Source organism: Cyprinus carpio, chromosome B12 (assembly GCF_018340385.1).
Source record: "Cyprinus carpio isolate SPL01 chromosome B12, ASM1834038v1, whole genome shotgun sequence".
NCBI classification, from domain to species: domain Eukaryota; kingdom Metazoa; phylum Chordata; class Actinopteri; order Cypriniformes; family Cyprinidae; genus Cyprinus; species Cyprinus carpio.
The window spans coordinates 11,673,816-11,696,217 of NC_056608.1; the positions used below are offsets into that span (position 1 = coordinate 11,673,816).

The 22,402-nt window shown below is 36.3% G+C and overlaps 1 protein-coding gene across 1 annotated transcript; it reads left to right on the forward strand.

The window, feature by feature from the left end:
• Positions 1-1,297: 1,297 nt before the first annotated feature.
• gucy2cb (guanylate cyclase 2Cb) lies at positions 1,298-21,591 on the forward strand. Its single transcript, XM_042735363.1, has 27 exons — positions 1,298-1,769; positions 9,717-9,829; positions 9,925-9,992; positions 10,762-10,977; positions 11,070-11,191; positions 11,350-11,449; positions 11,622-11,727; positions 11,848-11,989; positions 12,077-12,159; positions 12,244-12,358; positions 12,458-12,539; positions 12,633-12,735; positions 12,841-12,903; positions 12,981-13,052; positions 13,175-13,279; positions 13,363-13,449; positions 14,482-14,614; positions 14,746-14,883; positions 17,196-17,287; positions 17,980-18,071; positions 18,227-18,382; positions 18,702-18,894; positions 19,194-19,368; positions 19,706-19,804; positions 20,746-20,840; positions 20,950-21,026; positions 21,125-21,591. Exons 1-27 carry the CDS (start codon positions 1,568-1,570, stop codon positions 21,318-21,320), a joined length of 3,225 nt encoding a protein of 1,074 aa, XP_042591297.1. The 5' UTR covers positions 1,298-1,567; the 3' UTR covers positions 21,321-21,591.
• The last annotated feature ends 811 nt before the right edge of the window (positions 21,592-22,402 follow it).

A 22,402-nucleotide genomic window follows, 5' to 3' on the forward strand; every position in this document is an offset into this window, starting at 1 on the left:
GGAGTATTGTAAGCTACAACGGCTTGCCATAAAGATGTGCTGTAGTGCCATCTATTGGCGGAAAGGAAGCGAGGGGTGGGGTGTTTAGTGCAATAGTATGAGCCACGTGTACAAGTGACCATTAGAGGGAGCAGTACATCAAAAAAACTAGAGATTGAAAGCAATACAAAAAACTACAAAAGGATCATTTTTAATTTACGTATTTTACACTTTTATAATACATTTTATATTGCACCCTCAGCTCATAAACCTGCAACTAGTTATGGGGCAATTCTACAAAGAAACAGCTACTTCACTTTACAAAATCACACATTTATTTATGTGCATGTTAGCTAAAGGAGAATGGCCAGTTAAAAAAAAAAGGATAAATTAGATAGGCTATGACTTATGATGTATGCTGACGTCTTATATCCCAGATTACAATAAGATTTACTTCACATATTTTTCTCAGAAGTCGTAAATGAAACGGAACCATAAATATATGAACTGCCAAGACTATATTGTTTGATGATAAATCATTACTGAGGGGAAGCACCAGGTTCATAAACGTGTTGGAAAGGAATGTGTATAAGCACAAAACAATGAGTGTGGCATATTCAAGTACATTTAACAAGAAAAAAGATAAAGGTTATAATGAAGTGTGGTTTTTTATTTTTATTTATGTATTTTTATACAGCGTTTTTAGCTGTCCTTAAGTAGAAAGTCAACACACATTTTAGTATATTCTAAAACACCAACAAATACACAATCCCGGGCATAAATTAAATCTTAAAATTACAATAATATGTTGTATATAATATATTCAATATATAAAATTAAAATGTAGACATGCAAATAATAAACTTAAGCACAACAAATCATAACATGCATCAGAGAGTAATTTATGTATTTTCCTGCTCTCAGCTGGGAAAGCAAACACAGGTGCTTCATTCTGATTGCTTTTATGATGCATCCATTTATCACAGGACGATGGTTTTATAACTCAACCTTTGTCCTTCGCTCCTTCTCACCGTCCTCTGCACAATAGTGTTAAATAGACCCTTAGAGCTTCTGCTTCAGTTGCTTTGACAGAAATTAGATTACTTACAGATAGCTTCATATATGTATATAAAAGCTTCTCTACAGTAGGAGAGTATTAAGGAGGCCTTAACTTTCACTGACAGTCACTGTGTGAGCTAGCCTAGTGAACTAGCTATATGGACCGGAAAAAAATCTGTCTGGCTGGAAATGTGCCCATAAATGCTGTCTATGTAGGCAGCACACTAGGTTTTGAGACACGACTACTGACTATGTTGTTCATTAACACGCTCAGGTGAGAGTAGAGTGATTGGTGTGAAAGCGTGCCTGTGTAGGACAAAAGATTAGCTTGGATAAAAGTCTTTTTTGTTTTTCCTCTACATTTTCCATTTTTGGAATATAAATGATGAAGTCTGCTGGATTTAACTCAGAAAATAACTGGACAACTACAAACACGTTGCAATGAAAATCAATTTGAAGTAAACATTCTGCTGACCTCAAAGGCCGAAAGACTTTATTTTCTGTCTTTTTGCCTTCTTAACCTTTGAATATGGATTATCGTATCTGGTTATGTGCATGTCTATTATGGACACTCCTAAAGCAAAGTCACTTCATGAAAGAGTCTTGCTTAAATGGAACACTTCTGATGAATGTTATTTTACTGGATGACGATGTGTCACCCTGGAGTATCAATTTTGTAAAGCCGGCGGTGCTGAGCGCCGTTGGAAATGATTCTGAGATCTCTGAAGACGGTAAAGTATGATCCTAACTACATTTAATATGAAAAATATGAAGAGAGACTATTTAAATTACTATGGCAATTACTATTATCTTAAAGTAGTCCCAGCGTTACTCGTCGTAATTGAATTTTTACAAATTTGCTCTACTCCTACTAGATTCCTACTAGTAATAATGCCAGCAGAGCTGGGTAGATTACTTATGAATTGTAATCAGTTACTGATTACAGATTACATGACAAAATTTGTTGTCAGTAATATAATCTCTTAGATTACACATTTTTGGTAATGTAATATGATTACTTTTGGATTACATATAGATTACATTTGTACATATATTCCAAAAAATATATATTTAATTCACCAACAAGAGCCACAATAGCTTCTTTTTCAAGTGCAATGTATGGACAGTTAATACTTACAAAATACTAACACTAATGTACCTTGCTGTTAGTGTTTGCTAGTAACACTGAATAAAACAAAATCACATCTTATGATTTTAAAGCATATTTACTTATAATTTTAGAAAAGTTTAGAAAACAGCTACATTACAAAAACCAATATCGAAAAACATGCAATTCACAGCAGTATCACTGCTTGGTCAAATATTTAATCTAACAAAACTCTAGAAGTGTTTCAATGAAAAACATCAAACAATACATTGCAAACATGAATTTTGAAAAAGACTTAATTCACACAGCGATGAGATTTCTATTCATCTCAAAATATTTTAAGTGCATAGTAACAATGAGGAAAGACAAACAATAACAACATTACAAAAATTAATATTAAAGAACATGAAACTCACAACAAAACATTAATAATATATGTTAAAGACCATTTCTAGGTCAAATATCTCAAAACACTTGAAGTGCATAAGGTAGTAACAATCAACATTACAAAACATATTAAAGAACATGAAATTCTGTGGACAGCAAATTAATCCTTGGTAGGCAGAGTTTACACTAAACGGTGACATTTTTCCCGTGTCTTTCTTTAAAAATGAAATGATGTCTTTACATTCAGTGATTAAAGGCTGTGTTCCCCTCCATTTTTTCCCCCATTATCTTGTTACTGATTTCTTCTGAGCGCGATTCTGACACCCCTCTCCCTCTCCGCTGGAAAAACTTGAAGAATCACGAACGTATATAAGCGGCAGGTTTATTAGGAAAAAATATAAACGTTAAAAAAGAAAACTTATTACCATTGTGTAAATAATATGTAATCATGTAATCCATAAAAAAGTAACTGTAGTCTGATTACGAGTATTTTAAAAAGTAGTTTGCTCTAATTACAAGTACTTGAGGTTTGGAATCTGATTACGTAATCAAGATTACATGTAATCCGTTACTACCCAGCTCTGAATGGCAGCTCTCTAAATCAATTTTTACTAGTTACAATTTCAATTAGAGAGCTCTCTAGTTTAATTAAAGGGTTTCACCCCAAAAAGAAAATTCTGTCATTAGTTGCATTAGTTTGCTGTTCCAAACCCGTAAAACCTTTGTTCATCTTCAGAACACAAATTAAGATATTTTTGATTGAATCGGAGCTCTCTAACCCTCCCATAGACAGCAACGCAACTGTAATGTGAGGACATCTGTAAAATCGTGACATTAAAATGCTTACAGTGCCCCTATTATGGGTACTGAAAGGTTCATATTTTGGTTTTGGAAGTCCCCAAAAACTGATTGACATGCATGCAAGGTCAAAAAACACTTTGATTGTCTTCATTTCTTCTATTGTTTTTTATTTTCTTTTGGACTCCTTAACGGTTCTTTTTTTTTTTTTGCTCTTTTTCTAAAAAACGAATTGTTTTATCCAAAGAGTTTACCATGAAAAAAATGCTGTTTTTTAAGACAAGTCACTGACTTTTTGTGACAGGTGGGATTCAGTTTACAGCACTTCCCATTCATTCCTATGGGATCTGTAAATGGCGACTAGTTTTGTGTGTCAAATATGTCTGAATTTAATTGAATTAAGTGATGTATTTTGTTTGGTTGGTTTTTGGGGAACATGTTATAAGTTTTAGCCATTACGCTTTCTCCAATAGTAAATACAGACCATAGATATATATACATATCTATGATACAGACCCTCTCATCTCCCTAAAGTAAGACAATCTCTGGCCTGTAATGTCTGATAAAGCAGCGTTTGTGAGAGCAGTGCTGCTTTATGTACAGCTGTTACCGGGAAACAGCTATCTTTACAGCTCCAAAAGCGGCACCTAGTGGCAAACAGCATGTCCGAAAGCTCTAAAACGCTGCCTTCAGAGGCAGCATTCCAAGGCAGGAAGGCATCAAGGCACTTCACTTCCTGTCTCTGGAGGTACCTTCTTCTGATCGAATTTTGAAGGCAGCATAGATGTATCCTTTACTGCCTTTGATATCCCATAATCCTTTGCATTTCATTCAGTGACGGTTGAGATAAAATAAAAAATAAAGATGGCGTCTGAAAGTTGCAATTGGTGGTCAGTTTGTGTAAATGTATGTTTCTGACTTTTTGCACTTTTGATGTTATTTCTAGTGAGAAATCAGTATTATAGTATTTATATAAAAATTAAATATTAGTTTAGTTATCATCAAAACTCGTTCAATTTTGTTGTAGATCATTAACCGTTACGCTCCATTTCATGTGGTGCATTCTTGCAAAAATGCTGCCATTACCATTGCAAGTCCGCTGCCTAGGCTTTCGGACGCAGCCAAAGAATGAATTTGGATATTCAAGTTTTCCTGGGTCTGCGTGCGCAACAAGTGGGCGGGCAATATTCTAATGTTTCATGTTGATGTCAACATGAAACGGCTTTGGATTCGTATTAAAAACGACTCGTTTCAATGACTCTGAGTCGACTCTTTCTTTTGAGAGACAATAACTTTAAACAGTGCACTTTCAGATTTAAAACTTTGCAGGATGTTTACATTCACTCATAGAGCTATGTTACACACTGCATGAAAAGTAATTTTCAAAAATCCATAATGGGGCACTTTAACGTGAAAAACGCTTAACGTGGCATAATGCATTAAAACAGTGTTTTAATAAGACCAAACTCAGTAAACACATTATTAATAAAGTATTATATTTACCGACAAGCAGATGAGCATTGAATAAGAATGCAATGCATTACATGTTAATCGTTTTCCTCCCAAAGAAAACCGTTATAAGAAAAACGCTTAACGTGGCTTAATGCATTAAAACTGTGTTTTTGAAAAACCAAACTCAAGAAACATTCTTAATTAATCATTCTATGTACAGACAAGCACCCAACATTAAAGGCACAATATGCAATTTTTTTGCCGCTAGAGGGCGGGTATTCAAAACAAACAAACAAACAAGAAAAGGCGTAGTTTGATGACGCTGTGACTAAGTGTGGAATCATGGGTGTTGTCTTTATCCTCACAGCCGATGCAATCTGACGGGACTCAGGCAGAAATCATGTCAATGGTTGAGCTAATGATTTATTAACGTAGTAGAATGAAGCAGGGTGAAGCTGAAAGCCGCTGAAGCGAAACAAGGCTTCTGAACGAGTGCGACACACTGCTCGAAAGCAGCTGCGCTTTTATTACCTCTTGCTTGGACAACTTTTGCCCACTGTCATCTAGACCAGCACGCACCACCCCATCTGCCCCCTGGCTGTCCGAAGTTCTCCGTGAACATCGCTCTAAACTCAGGGCTGCAGAGAGGAAATGGCATAAATCAAGAAACTCCACCGACCTCAGTGTGTATCAGTCTCTTCTCTCTTCCTTCTCTGCAAATGTCATCACTGCTAAAACATCATACTACCACAACAAAATTAACAACTGTTGTGATGCTCACACACTCTTCAAAACTTTCTCTTCTCTTCTTAATCCGCCTCCACCTCCTCCTCCATCAACTCTTACAGCTGACTACTTTGCAGTTTTCTTCACAAATAAGACAAAAACCATCAGTGACCAATTCTCCACACTGCAGACTGAGGATAACTTCACAACGACTAATACACACTCTCTCTCCTCCTTCTCACCACTCTCAGAGACAGACGTTTCCAAACTTATCCTTTCCAATCATCTTACTACTTGTCCACTTGATCCCATCCCCACTCACCTCCTTCAAGCGATTTCTTCTTCAGTCATACCTTCACTTACTCACATTATCAACTCCTCTCTTCACTCTGGAACATTTCCCTCAACATTTAAGCAGGCTCTGGTAAGCCCACTGCTGAAGAAACCATCTCTAAATCCTGCGCTTCTTGAAAACTACAGACCAGTATCCCTTCTTCCATTCATTGCAAAGACACTTGAGCGAGCTGTGTTCAACCAGCTTTCTATGTTCCTTTTACAGAACATCCTCCTGGACAGCAACCAATTTGGCTTCAAAAGCGGCCACTCAACTGAGACTGCCCTGCTCTCGGTTACTGAAGCCTTGCGACTGGCAAGAGCAGCTTCCAAATCCTCAGTACTCATCTTACTGGATCTATCTGCTGCTTTTGACACCGTTAATCACCAGATTCTCCTGTCCACCCTCAGAAAGATAGGCATCTCTGGAACCGCACTCCTGTGGTTTAAGTCCTACTTTTCTGATAGATCCTTCAGGGTGTCTTGGAGGGGTGAAGTCACAACAACTTGCTACTGGGGTTCCTCAAGGCTCAGTAATACCTCAGTACCACTTCTCTTCTCCATCTACATGACGTCATTAGGATCTGTCATTCAGAAGCATGGCTTTTCTTATCACTGCTATGCTGATGACACTCAACTCTACTTCTCATTCCAACCAGATGACCCGATGGTAGTTGCTCGCATTTCAGCCTGTCTGAGTGACATTTCTAGCTGGATGAATTACCATCACCTTCAGCTCAACCTTACTAAGACAGAACTGCTGGTGGTTCCAGCTAACCCATTGTTTTCATCACAACTACTCTATACAGCTGGGTTCCTCAACCATAACTCCTTCCAGGACAGCCAGAAACCTAGGAGTTGTGATGGATCATCAGTTAAGCTTCACAGACAACATTGCTACAATGACCCGGTCCTGCAGATTTGCCTTATACAACATTAGGAAGATCAGACCCTTCCTGTCAGAGCAAGTCACCCAACTTCTTGTCCAAGTTCTTGTTCTCTCCAGACTGGACTATTGTAATGCTCTCTTGGCGGGCAATCCTGCATGTACTATCAAGCCTCTGCAACTGATCCAGAATGCAGCAGCGAGGGTTGTCTTCAATGAGCCAAAAACAGCTCACGTTACTCCTCTCCTCATCAGGTTACACTGGCTACCAATAGCCGCTCATATCAAATTCATGGTACTGATGCTTGCCTATAAGATGACCACTGGCATGGCACCAACATACCTAAGCTTATTACTTCAATCTTATGTGCCCTCCAGAAGTTTGCACTCTGCAAGTGAACGACGCCTTGTGGTGCCATCCCAAAGAGGTTCAAAATCACTCTCACGTGATTATGCTTAGGAAGTGTATGCATTGTGATACTTTCAAAAATGGCACTCTCACGTCTGTGGTCATGAAGTCACATGAGAGACTGGTCCTGGCCTACCTGAAGGACCTCACTGGAGCCTTGCTGGATCCTCTCCAGTTTGCCTACAGAGCAAACAGGTCTGTGGATGATGCAGTCAACATGGGATTGCATTACATCCTCGACAGACCTGGGAGTTACGCAAGGATCCTATTTGTGGACTTCAGTTTGGCCTTTAATACCATCATGCCTGACCTTCTCTCAGACAAACTCATACAGCTCTCCGTGCCCACCTCCATCTGTCAGTGGATCACCAGCTTCCTGACAGACAGGCAGCAGCTAGTGAGCCTGGGCAAACTCACGTCCAGGACTATCACCATCAGCACTGGCGCCCCCCAGGGATGTGTTCTCTCCCCACTGCTCTTCTCTCTCTACACGAATGACTGCACTTTAAAGGACCTTTCTGTCAAGCTCCTGATGTTTGCAGACGACACTACAGTCATCGTCCTCATTAAGGATGGAGACGAGTCTGCTTACAGACAGGAGGTTGAGCAGCTAGCTGTCTGGTGCAGTCTTAACAACCTGGAGCTAAACACTCTCAAAACTGTGGAGATGATAGTGGACTTCCGGAGAACCCCCCCCTGCACTCCCCTCACTCACCATCATAAACAGCATTTTGACTGCAGTGGAGTCCTTCAGGTTCCTGGGCACCACCATCTCTCAGGACCTGAAGTGGGACACTCACATAGACTCCACTGAAAAAAAGGCCCAGCAGAGGTTGTACTTCCTTCGCCAGCTGAGGAAATTCAACCTGCCATAGGAGCTGCTGAAACAGTTTTACTCTTGAGTCTTGTCGTGTTCATCCATAACTGTCTGGTTTGGTTCAGCTACCAAATCAGACATCAAGGGACTACAACGGACAGTCAGGACTGCTGAAAGGATTATTGGTGCCCCTCTGCCCAGCCTCCAAGATCTTTACATCTCCAGAGTGAGGAATAGGGCTAAAAAAATCACCTTGAACCCCTCACACCCAGCCCACTCTCTCTTCGAACTGTTGCCTTGTGGTCGGCGCTACAGAGCACTGACCACCAGAAGAGCCAGACACAAAAACAGTTTTTTTTTTCCTGCAGGCTTTATTCAACCTGAACAATTAATTTTCATATTTATACATCATCCATCACAACTAACATAGTTATCTGACATATTTATATTAAATTGCACACTTGTAAATAACATCTGCACATAACATACCTGTACATTTATCTAAACAATTACATTTTTTCCCTATACTTCTATTGCTGTAGCTATATATAGTACATTAATGTTTTTTTATTTTATTTTGTATATTAAAGTTATATTGTTAGGTATTAGTTTTATACATCCCTACTATGTATGTCTGCACTATAATGTAGGCTATGTCTGCACTACTTTTTTCTACACTGGAAGCTCCTGTTGTCAAGTCAAATTCCTTGTGTGTGTAAACATACTTTGTAATAAAGCTCTTCTGATTCTGATGTTCTTGTAGTGCTGGGTAAAAAATATCGATATCTTGATATTAATCGATTCTCTTTTTTTATGGAACGATATTGATTCTTAAATCCCAAGAATCGATTAACGTTAGTAGCCTGTTTTCAGTATATGGACGGAACACTGAAGGGAACTTTCCATCCAATATATCGCAATAAGCATTGTGCTTTGGTACTTTTAATATTAAAAACAAGGTCTCAGATTTCAAATTATTTCTATTATATTGCAGTATTCAAACAATAAATGCTGTTTTGGCACTATTTAATGTGGAGTGACAGATCGCAGCGGGAGGCGCACGTGAATCATCTCCACATTAATAACAGTTTCAGCACAAAATAGACATAACTAAACATCCGAAGGTAAGTTAAAAGAAAGCTGTACCTGTATGAATGATCATGTGACATGCGTTTTAGGTTGTGTAGTGTAGACGGAGATTGTTTCTAAAACGCAGCGGAAAAAGCCATTTTAAAACGAAACCACACTAGTGTAGCCTAAACGGGGCCTTATAAGCTCACAACTGACAAATGTATGGAGTCAGATACGCAAATTATTATATTTTGACCCCTGTTGCTCTGTTTCACCATTACCCCCTGTCCAACGCCCCTGGTTACTTACTAGTAAAAATTCAATTGTACACCTCTGTAATAAAAAATGAATGAAAGTCAATGGAGACATATGACTAGTAAAAATTCATTTGTAGAGATCTACAATGGGAATTGTTACTAGTAAGAATTTAATTGTAGAGCTCTTTAATTTAATTGTTACTAGTAAAAATGCAATTACGACGAGTAACACTTGGAGTATTTTAAGCTAAAACGGCTTGCCATAAATGACAGTCTTGCAAAGTCATAGCCTAATTGTAATGTTAAACAAAAGAAACATAAAATTTTATGATAACTACTATTGTATAAAATGTAGTTCAGTTTGAAATAATCATATGTCAATTCTAAATTTATATTTTAGTTTTAATCAAATTTGTTGTCTACCTTTTTTCTAGAGGGGTATCCCCAATTAGAGGTAAAATTCAGAGGGTTTAAAACCCTTTACTACTTGAAAAAAGGCTGTGCCAGTAGTGCCTGTGAGGGAGTTGAAATCTTAAATGATCTCACGGTCAGTTCTGGTCTTTTTAATTCCTTTGACATACTTCTTTGAAATAACACTATATATGAAGGGTCTTCCCACTGATCGTTGTGATTTCTTTCTAGAATGCAGGGGAGGAGGGATGTGCTCTGCTGGGACCAACCTGCACTTACGCCACTTTCCAAATGGCTGAGTATGTTAGATTTTGCTTTAATAAATCTGCATCTGTATTTCCTTGATTTCTTGCTTTAGATCTTGCTCTAGATCCTCAGACGACCTTTAGGTCTGCCTAGATCTTTAGAAATTCATTTCAAATACATTTACATTTTCAGTCATGTTTTAATAATCTTTTGTTGTGCTTTAAAGAAGTATTTTGATGTCTTGATTAACATACTAAACCACAGGATTATAATTTTAATTGTAGTGTTTTATTCAATATTACATTTAAAGTTAACATATTTTAAATATACTAAATGGCAGCTATTTAAATACATGATAAATGTTTCAATAGAAATTACATTAAAATATATTTAAGTTTACCATAAATGCATTCAGTACATTTAGCAGTAAGCTTTAACCCCATTTCAAATATAAAATAAGTAATTTTGAAATGACATAAAAATTTACTTAAGTTCGTCAAAAAAAGCGATCTAAATCTGAATTTGAAACCTGAGTTGAATTTATATAGATTTAAATAATACATTTTCAATAACATCCATTTAAGTGTTATGATATGAGTTATGGATTAAGTTATTAACTCCGACCACTTAGAGTAGTGGATAGTGTACGTTTATGTTTACTCAGAAAGCAGGTATATTTGACTAACTAAACTAAAAATAAAAAAATATGCTCAGATTAGAAAACGATCATACAGCAAAAACTTTGGTCAATTTTCATGCCATCTGAAACTGATTTTACTGTAGCTGGAAAAACATGTGATTTGTGTGTGACCACTTTTGTAGTCTGGAGATTGGTCTGAACCTCAACATGCCCATCATCTCAGCCGGAAGCTTTGGATTGTCCTGTGATTTCAAGAGAGATCTGACTCGACTTCTGCCTCCAGCAAGAAAAATCTCCAGCTTCTTCTTTCACTTTTGGAATGTCATAGATAATATCAAGCCTAAATGGAAAACAGCGTATTTGTACAAGAAACAGAATAACACAGAGGACTGTTTTTGGTGAGTATGTAGTGACTGTACAGTAGTAGTTTTCAACAACAGAAGAGATATTCCCATACGGTTCTCTGTATAATTTTGGGTCATGTCTGTAGGTACATAAATGCACTTGACGCGGCTCCAGGCAACTTTTCTCCTAGTTTAGAGAAAATCGTGATTCTGCGAAAAGAGGATGACCTCAGTAAGGCTCTTGGAAGCCATGGCCGGGAGAGTAACTGTGAGAGCTTATTTTATTTGAATACTAAGGAAAAACAACCTTAGATTGTAAATGTTTTACTTATGGTAATGTATGCCTTAATGTGTGTCTCCAGTCAAAAATTTTCCAACAGTCTGTTTATTATTAGTTTATTTTCTTACTTGGTTTCTGTTTTACAGTGGTCATTTTATGTGGAACACCTGATGACATCATGGATCTGAAGAACGGCACTATGGACTCTAATAATGAAATCGCTTTTCTTCTGATTGACCTTTACAAGTCAGTCTGCTCTTGCTTTCTTTAATCTAGAGAACTAGTAATGCATGTCATATCTACTGTTCATGACTGAATGTGCATGGATAATCATGCTAACTGAGTAATATAACTGTGCTGATCTCAAAAAGTCTACAAAAACTGAAAATACAGAAACAATACCAACTTTCTTTCACAGTGACAGATATTATAATGAGACATCTAATGATGCTATGAAAAATGTCCTGGTGCTAACAATGCCCAACACAAGACAATACACCATTGACACTTCTGGTAACAACACGGTGGGTAAAGTTTTTATTTATCTCCTATTTAACTGCGCATTTTTCACATTCACATACTGACGTTTCCCTGTTATGGATCTAGAAGTACTAATTCTCATCTTCTCACGGTTCTGTGCGCAGATGAATGATTATATTGCAGCGTATCATGATGCGGTGCTGCTGTTCAAACAGGTGATGAGGACCATCTGGAAGAAGCCGTCCTCAGATATTCAGGATATGGAGTCTGTCAGCATGAACTACTTCAGAAATGTGTCTTTCAAAGGTAGAAAGCTTTAGTCATTTCTCATAGTATTAGACCTGCTTTGGTAGGTCCACAGGATACTACAAATCTGAAAAACCCATTCCACAGGTATAGCTGGAGATTATCAGCTGGATGAATATGGTGACAGGGATCTCATATTTTCTTTGATCTACACTAACAACAACAATGAGGTATGTCACAGATTTCAGACATATCACTCTAACTGTGGAACTGTGGAGTGATTATTCATTTAAACTGACTTCTTTTGTACTTAATACAAGATTCTTTATGAGTTCAACACATCCACCAACCACACACAGCTAAAGGACAGCAATCCTTCCTTCATTTGGCCTCATCTCCGTCTGCCTGAAGACCAGCCCGATTCCACAGGTATAGAGGATTCCATCATTTTTCAAAATCATACTGTTTAAGTTAAAGCATCAAGCTTTATTGTATATTATATTATAAAAACTTTATTTATATATTTAGGTTCCAAAGCCGTCATCGTTGTCATAGTATTGTGTACTGCTGTTGTGGGGATCATGGGTACACTTGCCTTCATCTTTTACTGGTTAGAGCGATACTTAAAAAAAAAATAATAATATGATTCTATGAAATTGTATGTAGCAAGATATTTACTATTGTTTATGTATATATTTTAAAGGCAAAATAGATATTACCGTCACATGCAAAAAAGATGGTCTCATATTTCCCCCGAGCTCATTACGCCTTTAGAGTCGAATGAATGGAATATGATCAGTCTGAAGGTAATGCACTGGCATCAAAGTTGATTATTTACTTTTATACTAAAATGTTATTAAAAACAAATTGTTTTTAAAAATGTTACATATTTAATTCTCTCTTGTCATTAGATTGAGAAGGACTCTACACAAAATAGTAGCTACAACCTACGCCGTGCACGTTATGATAAAAAGGTACTGTAAAAATTCTCACTTTTATCTAAAATGATTCCAGTACTCTGAGTTTTTGTAATAACGTTGTTTCTTTATAGATTGTTATCCTTAAGGAATTAAGGCTTACAGATGGAAGCTTCACTGAAAGACAGAGGATAGAGCTCAACGCGGTACTGGGACTTCATTCTCTTCACTGAATAACAAAACACTGACATTTAATCATTTTAAGATTAAAACTTTAAGTAACTTTCTGTTGTTCACAACCGATATCAAAATGCCACTTCCATTTCAGCTATTGAAAATTGATTATTACAACCTGACCAAATTTTATGGGACTGTCAAATTTGACAATGAGTATTTTGGTGTGTTTGAATATGGAGACAGAGGATCCCTTAGAGTGAGTATTACAATGAGCCTCATATAAATGAAGTTCTGATTTAGTAGACAAACCCTATAATATGTTTTTATTTATTCTTTTAGCATGCACTCAATGATAAGATTTCATACCCAGAAGAGACCTTCATGGACTGGCAGTTTAAGATCTCTGTCATGTATGATATTGCAAAGGTAATGGAATGATACAGGTGTTAATTAAAGCAATAACCCCCAAGAAGCCGTGGTTTACAGTGAATTTATAACAACTAAAAAAAACCCTTAGCTGTTATAAATTCATTGTAAACCACGGCTTTACAGGGCTTATTGCTTTTATAAAATGGTTATTCCATATACATAGTAAGGTTTCACAGAATAAAACAGAGCAGCTAAAGTGTAATGATATAAATAAAAACAGTATTCTTCCACCAATCAATGTAGTTCCTCAGAAACAGTTGTGGTTCCAATAAAGTGGTTGCCGAGTAACACACAGAAGTAAAAAAAAGGTGTATGTTTGCAGTGTAATTTACAACAGGTTCAAACGTGGCTCAACCAATCAGAATCAAGGACCTAGAGAAACTGTTTAAAGGAATAGTTCACCAAAAATTTACATTTGCTGAAAATTTACTCACCCTCAGGCCGTCCAATATGTAGATGAGTTTGTTTCTTCATCAGACATGTGAATGGGTGCCTTCAGAATGAGAGTTCAAACAGCTGATAAAAACCACAATAATCCACAAGTACTCTATCCATAATATTGCTCTCTCCGGTGAAAAGTAATCTCATATGAATCAGGAGAGAAATATGCATAGACCAAGCACAGTTTACTATTGAAAACAGATCTAAACAAATATGCTTGTGGGTATTGATGTGAAAGGACAACAGGGGATGGACCTTTTCATTGAAGGAAGTGTTATTATGGATTATAAACGTTTTAAAGTTAAAACGCACTACATGATCATTTTAATGTTTTTTTTTATAGACATGCAGGTTTTGCTTCACAAAACATTATATTGATGGACTTGAGTCGTGTTGATTGTGTATTATTTTCAGAAAATTTTCATTTTTGGGTGAACTATTAGATTAAATTTAAAATGTATTTGCATACGTATATGCTTTGCATATAGCTGTGCCTCGATAGATGGTTTAATATAGGTTATATAATAATAGTTATGCATATGTACTGTACTAACCTAGTTTTTCGCATGAACTCTTTGCTCTCTGCAGGGCATGTCTTATCTCCATGCAAGCAACATTGCAGTCCACGGGCGTCTTAAATCGACTAACTGCGTGGTTGACAACCGTATGGTAGTGAAGATTGCAGACTTTGGCTTCAATACTATTCTCCTTCCCAGTAAAGGTGAAAGGGTGTTTTTTTTTATTATGGAAAAGAATCTTAGTTATTCCTACACTGTTATTTTAAGCAATAGTTATTTGGTTAAACATTTCCTTATGTTAATTTCCCCATATCTTTGTTTCCGCTTGTCTCAGATCTGTGGACGGCTCCTGAACACTTGAGGAAGCAGGGGATCTCTCAGAAAGGAGACGTGTACAGTTTTGCTATCATCTCACAGGAAATCATGATGAGAAAGTGCACATTCTATACAAGCGCCTGCTCTGATAGGACTGGTGAGAGAAAGATTTATAGAAAGCCGCATAAAAATACACATTCACCGGTGACACCTACTGGTGATTTCCCATCATGCATGCATTTGTTTATGCTACATGCAGTGTTTAATTCTAAAAGGATAGTTAAACCAAAAATGACATTTACTCACACAAAAAGTGGAATAATTGAAACAATTTGCTGGTAGTTTTTATCCATGCAATTACAATGAATAGGGAATGAAGCTTTAAAGTTGCCAAAATGTTTTATATTTGCATTATAAAGATCAAAATGGTTGTTTTATGAAAAATATGGTGCAAATTCTACAAACTTACATGAAATATAATTAAAAATAAAAATATTAAAATAATATCATGTGCAATTACATACGCCCCACAGACCTACAATTAGATATTTTATTTTTGTCTACAGATGAAATATTTTAAAGCAGAAATATTTTAGAAAAAGTTTTATATTTAATTTGCTTCAGTTATCTAAATGTTGATGTTTTTCTTTTTTCAATGTAAGGAAGCAACAGGACATATTAAGGCATGAACAACATTTGGACAAGGATCTTGATTTATATTGTGATTTTTCCTGGAGGGACTGATCTTTCTTGTCTCTCTCACCACCTTCGTGTTATATTCTTTTTCTTTTTTTGTCTTCCACCTCCTGTCTAACTCTGACCATCCTCTAGGTTCTATATGACTTATTGAACCTGTTGTGTTTGTTGATGAGCAGGTGTGTTTCATAGACGGATCATATGACATATTTTTTGTACAGTAACTGCCTTTGTATTTACTCCTCTTTTCTGATTTTCATCTTCTCTTTCTCTGCAGCAACCTTTTTCTCTGCCATTTTATGAAAGAAAAGAAATCCATTCTTTCAGCTGATTTTGCTGCTGCATTCAGGCTCCTGTATGTCCCTCATTTTTCCCTTTGCTAGTGCTGAAACAATATTTGCTGCCTGCTCTGTCTTTGTATCTTCTATTTTGTTTGCTTGAATTTTGGGCTTTGTCTTTTCATGTTCTCTTTTATTCGTATGTGTGACTTTTGCTCTGTCTGACTCCATCTGAGCAAGCTTTGCTTTTGCAGGTGGTGGAGTTGCATATTCAGTCTTTCGCTCCTATTTTTCTTGTCTCAGATCCACTTCTACGATCATTTCACTCTCTCACAAAATCTCATGCTTTTCAGGAGTTTCATCTTCAACCTCTTTCCTTCTTTATTGTCTCTTCCTCTGCCTTGGTATTGTGTGCACTGCTGGTGTCCATCCAAGCAAGTGTTGCCTGCTTTTCTGCTGTGGTAGAAGAACCTGGAAATATTTTCACTCCAGCAAGTGAAGTTTGGTATTCAGGCTCCTCTACCTGAATCATCAGTGGTTCTGTTGCAATGGAGAAATCTGCCAATATTTCCAGTTCAACAAGAGAGTCCTCAGAGGCTCTCTTTTCCTCTAACTTTATATCTTCTGGAGGGATCTAGATGGGCTCCTTCTGAATGCTGTAACATTCAGGTTCCCCTTACTGTCTTTTCAAGTGGTGTCATTGCATGAAGAAGCCTAGGTGACAGAGAACTTTTCTCAGCAATGTCATTTTCACAGTGGAACAAAACAGATTCAATGGATGAACAATTTGGCACTTTCCCAAAGATCAAATATCACTAGCAAATATCAATGCTATGATATATCTGCTAATGATGCAGTAGATGGATTAGATATCCAAAGATTAGATCAGAAATATCAAGACTGATGTCACTACTAAGCTCTATTTTTTTCCTGAACTGAACTTTACCAGACTGATGCTCAGCATTCCAAAAAGTAGTGTTGGCAGTATTAAATATGTAATAATAGTATATTACTGACGGAGTGTTTTGTAATAGAATTCCAAATACCAGCAGCTATTACGCCAAAGAATCGTTTATTTGAGTCTGCTCCTTTTAGTGAATCATTTCACTCGGTGGGGAGGAGCATTCTCAGATTTGGATTAAAGATAAAGAAGGCAAACTATTTTTTTTTTGTGGATTGACTTGCACGGATAAATTGTTCACCTCAAAAAGAGCAATTTGCGCTAACAAAATAAATATAGTCAATTTTGATTACATGCGGACTTTATCTGCAAACATATTATGGTATTTTTATGCTTCAAAAACTTACATACAGCACTTTTAATATTTAAGTTGATTATGTCATTAATTTACTCATCCTTTGGACTGGTAGTGTATGTTTAACACAAGAAATTCAGGCAGATCTTGAAATTGTTTTCGGTTTAGAACAATTCCTTTTACTGATCCACTTTCTTTTTCTTTTTCTTTTTATTTATTTATATTTTTTTTTTAACCAGAGAAACTGGCCAGAGTGCAATTCCCTAGTATGACATTCTCTTTCTTCAGACCTGATCTAAACTTTGAGAACGCTAGTGAAAGAGAACAAGAGGTATGTATGTGTGCATCATGCATATGTTTATCTCATACACAAATTGTTATTTGTACTAATGGCAGCCAAATAATTATGCAAAGCAGCCAAAACATACAGGTAGTTGATATGTAATAGCCTGCTGTTGGACATGTGTGCTAAGCATTCAGCTTTTATGATCTTATATTATTTGAAATCTTGCTTGGAATATTTGTGCTTTTAGAAATGAATCTTCTCCCACCACAGGAACAATAAATTAGTTAGATGAATTAGTTGATTAGTTTAAAAATGGTTGGAAAAACAGTAAGATGGGCAGCACTTTACAATAAGGTCTTATTTGTTAAAATTAGTTAATGCATTAAATAACATTAACAATGAGCAATATATTCTTACACCATTTTTTAACCTTTGTTTGTTAGTTAATAAATATGTTCATGCTAGTTCGCAGTGTATTAACTTATGTTAATGATCTTAAAAATGTATTCGTAAATGTTGATCATGTTGTTCATTCTAACTTCATGCTAACTAATGTAGTTAACTAATTAACTATCAAGTGAAAAACTTATTGTGAAGTGTTACACATTTTCCTTTATACTATATATACTGTTGATAAAAGATAGGCATGTCATCTACTACACAAGACAAGTTTTTCAAGCTAAATCAGGTAACAATCAGTCCCATATTACATGGTTCTCATTAATCTGTTTCTCCAGGTGTGCATGCTGATCAGAAATTGTTGGGACGAAGACCCAGACAGAAGACCAGATTTCAAAAAGATAGAAAACACTCTATGGAAGATTGTCAGGTCACCTTTATATGCTTTTGTTCAACCAGTGAAAAATCTTATAGAGATTGTAACATGAAATAAATACATTAGACTACATGAGGACCATCTAAAACTCCCATTAAATAATAATTTTCTCTTTTTAATAAATGATTTCCTGATTTGATTTTGAATAGTCTGGACAACCAGGAACATGAGAGCTACATGGAGAACCTGATCCGCCGGCTGCAGATGTATTCCCGTAACCTGGAGCGGCTGGTTGAGGAACGCACAGCTCTGTACAAGGCTGAGAGAGACAGAGCGGACTGCCTGAACTTCATGCTTCTGCCAGGGTCTGAACACAACCAACAGAAAAACACTGCAGAGTCTTATATGTTCATGCCTATGATATATAAGTAATGTATTGTTTATTGTTATATTTTGATGTTTTTTTAATTTTTGTTATTGTACTTTACATAATTACCATTGCTGTCATCTACTGCTCAGTATAGTTAAATGTAGCCTAATCTTTAAATAATTATCAATATTAGCAAATTTTGCATTCTAAGCGCATTTTTTTGTGTGTTTTATTGTTATTTAGATACAATTGTGTAGACTTGAATAAAATTACTGCCAGCTAATTAATCAAATCATTAACTCTCAATGTTTCAGGCCTGTTGTGCGCTCTCTAAAGGAAACAGGAAAAGTGGAACCTGAGCTCTTTGACGAGGTTACCATTTACTTCAGCGATATTGTGGGTTTCACCACACTGTGCCACTTCAGCACACCCATGGAAGTGGTGGACATGCTTAATGACATCTACAAAAACTTTGACAGCATTCTTGACAATCATGATGTCTATAAGGTATTTCAGAGAGATGAACAGTGGGTTTTGTTCACTATGTTACTATTAAAGGGATACTCCACCCCAAAAAGAAAATTTTGTCATTAATCACTTAACCCCATGTCGTTCCAAACCCGTAAACCCGCTCTGTTCGTCTTCAGAACACAATTTAAGATATTTTGGATGAAAACCGGGAGGCTTGTGACTGTCCCATAGACTGCCAAGTAAATAACAGTGTCAAGGTCAACAGTGTCATTTTGGGGTGAAGTATCCCTTTAATCCAGTAATTCCAAAGTGACATGTTTGTGTATCTCTTTCAGGTGGAGACGATTGGTGACGCATACATGGTGGTGTCTGGTCTTCCTCGACGCAATGGGAACAGGCATGCAAAGGATATCTGCTGCATGGCACTGGACATCCTGTCCTTCCTGGGCACATTTCAGTTACAGCATCTGCCTGGGATACCCATGTGGATCCGCATCGGTGTGCATTCAGGTAACGGCCAGTCATTTATTGTACTCTGTTCTTATAAGTTTTCCAGTATTGCAGAGGGTATTTCTTAAAGTTACAGCAGATGATGGTTGTCAATGGAGTTCACATATATTATTTTATTTTAATTTGTTATAATGTAAATGAGGATTCCTTTTAAAAGTGAATTAAGAACGACTAAATGATAATATTCCATTTGCATATCACTTGGTTATAGACATGAAATGTGAAAAGATTGTTTAGACTCAGAAAGACATCTGACTGGTAATAATAAGTTATAAGTAGACCCTCGGAAAATGATTCAAAAGCCACAGTCTGTAATATGTTTGTCTAATGCGCACAGGGCCCTGTGCTGCTGGTGTAGTTGGAATTAAAATGCCCAGATACTGCCTGTTTGGAGACACTGTGAACACGGCATCTCGTATGGAGTCCACAGGTCTACGTGAGTAGTGCTTCTTTTAACTAAATGCAGTTATTTAGTACTTTCTATTCATCAAAGAATCCTGATTTTCACAAATATATTAAGCAGCACAACTGTTTTCAACACTAATAATAAGAGATAAACATCAAATTAGCTTATTAGATTTATGTCTGAAGGATCACGTGACACTGAGGACTGGAGTAATGGCTGTTGAAAATTCAGCTTTGCCATCACAGGAAAATATTACATCTTAAAATATATTAAAATAGAAAATGTTGTCATTGTGTGAGCCACACTGGACAAAATAAAAAAAAAAAAAGTTTTTTTTTCACCATGGACATAGGTCTGTTTGTTATATATTTGTTACATATTTCAACAGTAGGTAAAAATGTACTGGGGAAAGTCAACACTGTAGTACACAAAAAGGAAATAAAGATTTTTATTTTGTAGAAATTTGTTACATGTAATCTGAAATGTCACCATCGCTTATTCTTTTTTTCTTCCCCTTACAACACCACACATTCTTACATATCTTCCTATTGCTCTTCCACAACAAGCAACTGTGAATATTCGTAGTTTACATGTAACACAAATGTAATATACAAATATAAACATATTTATACAGCACTGCTGCAGTTGTGATGTTCATCCTCGTTTAAAAAATGGTAGTGATTGTGCTGGGCAAACTCTATATATGTTTCAAAACTTGATTGATTGGCAAGATTGTGATCCCCATTGGATTACAATGGCAAGCAGGGGTACAAAGGGGCAGAAATTTTCAAATGAATTTGTAGAATCTTCCAAAAGTTTGAAAGAAAGCACTAGTTTTAACTTAAATAAATGTTAGCCAACTTTTGAGTGGTACTGTACATCTGCTCTCAATCTTTCCCTGACCAAAGCATTGTGAGAAATCCCTCTACTGCTATTCTGTATTTTATTCTACATTGACCTTTTCACCCCAGCACTACGAATTCATGCGAGTCAGTCAACTATCAACATTCTCCAGCGCACAGACTGCAAGTTTGAGTATGAAAAGAGAGGAGAAACTTACTTAAAGGTGTGTGATCATTGTCTCTCAGTTTTGTTTTAATGATTGTTCTCATCAGTGTTATTAAATGAAATAGTTTGTATTACAATAACAGCACTGGTCCTCATATACATTACAGGGTAAAGGAAAAGAAACAACATACTGGTTGACGGGAGTTACAGGGCAAAATTACAATCTGCCAACACCTCCAACAGCGTGAGTTCAACATTTTAGGATCTTTATCAATCCTCATAACTCGACTGTGAATTAATTTCTTATATGGATTTCATTATTGTGAACTCTCCTCCTGGCAGGGAAAACTTCCAGAATCTGCAGCAGGACCTGTCTCAAATGATAAAGACGTGTCTAGAGAAGCGGCCCTCCAGCTTGAAGAGAAAGACCCTTTCAGCACGTCACAGGAAGCTCAGTGTGGAAGTGGAAATGGATTGCACAGAGCAGCCAGAGTATCTCCACCTGGCCACCGGTGACAGTTTTAGCACATACCTGTAAATCCAACACTGCCACATGTGCATCTGGACCAGAAAACCTTTCTTGGGTTTCAGTGTAAATGTAAAAATGTAAATACTGTACATTTGGATTTATTATTACAGTTATCGAACATTATTAGTTCAAGTGTTGTAGAAATTGTTCAATATTTTTCTTTCCAAAAAACTTCTAATTGTCCATCTTAAACTGATTTGACACAGCAATAAGCTAAACTTTAAATGCAACAGCATTAATACATTTAACTGTGTGGCATTATTAAACACTGTGCAACAAACTGCAGTATATCTGATGTTATTCAGTGTAACAGTATGTTTCATACATGAGATATTTCATTTTCATGTAAATGTTATAATGAACAGGATAAACGCTTCAGACAGCAGAATATTTTTTGAAAAAACTCTAAACTTTATTTAAATCATTTTGATAACTATTTACACAGCAACGCTGCTTGGACATCTAATTCATGATTGTTTTCTGTGCTAAAAGATATTCTCTCAGCTGAAGAGACAAACATTAATCTAGTTTTCTTTGGCATACATACACTACAGTACTAAGGGTCTCCCGGTTGCAACAAAAACAAAGTTCAGAAAGCCATTAGTAATTATTACTAAACATTTTCTTAAATTGAGGGTTTGTTTCAACAGGCAGATGTGATTTCAATGCTAATCAAAACTTATGAATTATGCAATATGTATGAATTAAAGTACATAATTATACATCTAAAGTACATGTATAAAGAAAAAAAATGAAATAAAACAAAATTTTAACACCAAGGAAAAAAGCTAATACACATCCCAAATTTAATAAATAAATATAATGTGAGAGCTCAGAGTGGAATTATGGTATAAACAATGCACATAAATATAACATTTGTCAAAAACAAAAGAAAGCGGAGACTTCATTTTGATGACAATATAACATGTAACAAAGGCATTAAAAATAAAATCAGCATTGTGTCTACAGAATAAAATTCAGTATAAACCATAACATTACCTGTGCCCTGACAAACAACATAATCTGACATTTATTAGACTAAAATAAATACAGATGGATGGCACAGTATGATTACAAAAAAAGGCCATATA

Excerpts from the sequence above, each read along its gene's own strand:
- gucy2cb (XM_042735363.1), top strand. The coding sequence starts at position 1,568 with ATGGATTATCGTATCTGGTTATGTGCATGTCTATTATGGACACTCCTA. Across the intron at positions 12,359-12,457 it reads AGACCAGCCCGATTCCACAG|GTTCCAAAGCCGTCATCGTT; the intron begins GTATAGAGGATT and ends TTATATATTTAG. Across the intron at positions 19,805-20,745 it reads TATGGAGTCCACAGGTCTAC|CACTACGAATTCATGCGAGT; the intron begins GTGAGTAGTGCT and ends TTTTCACCCCAG.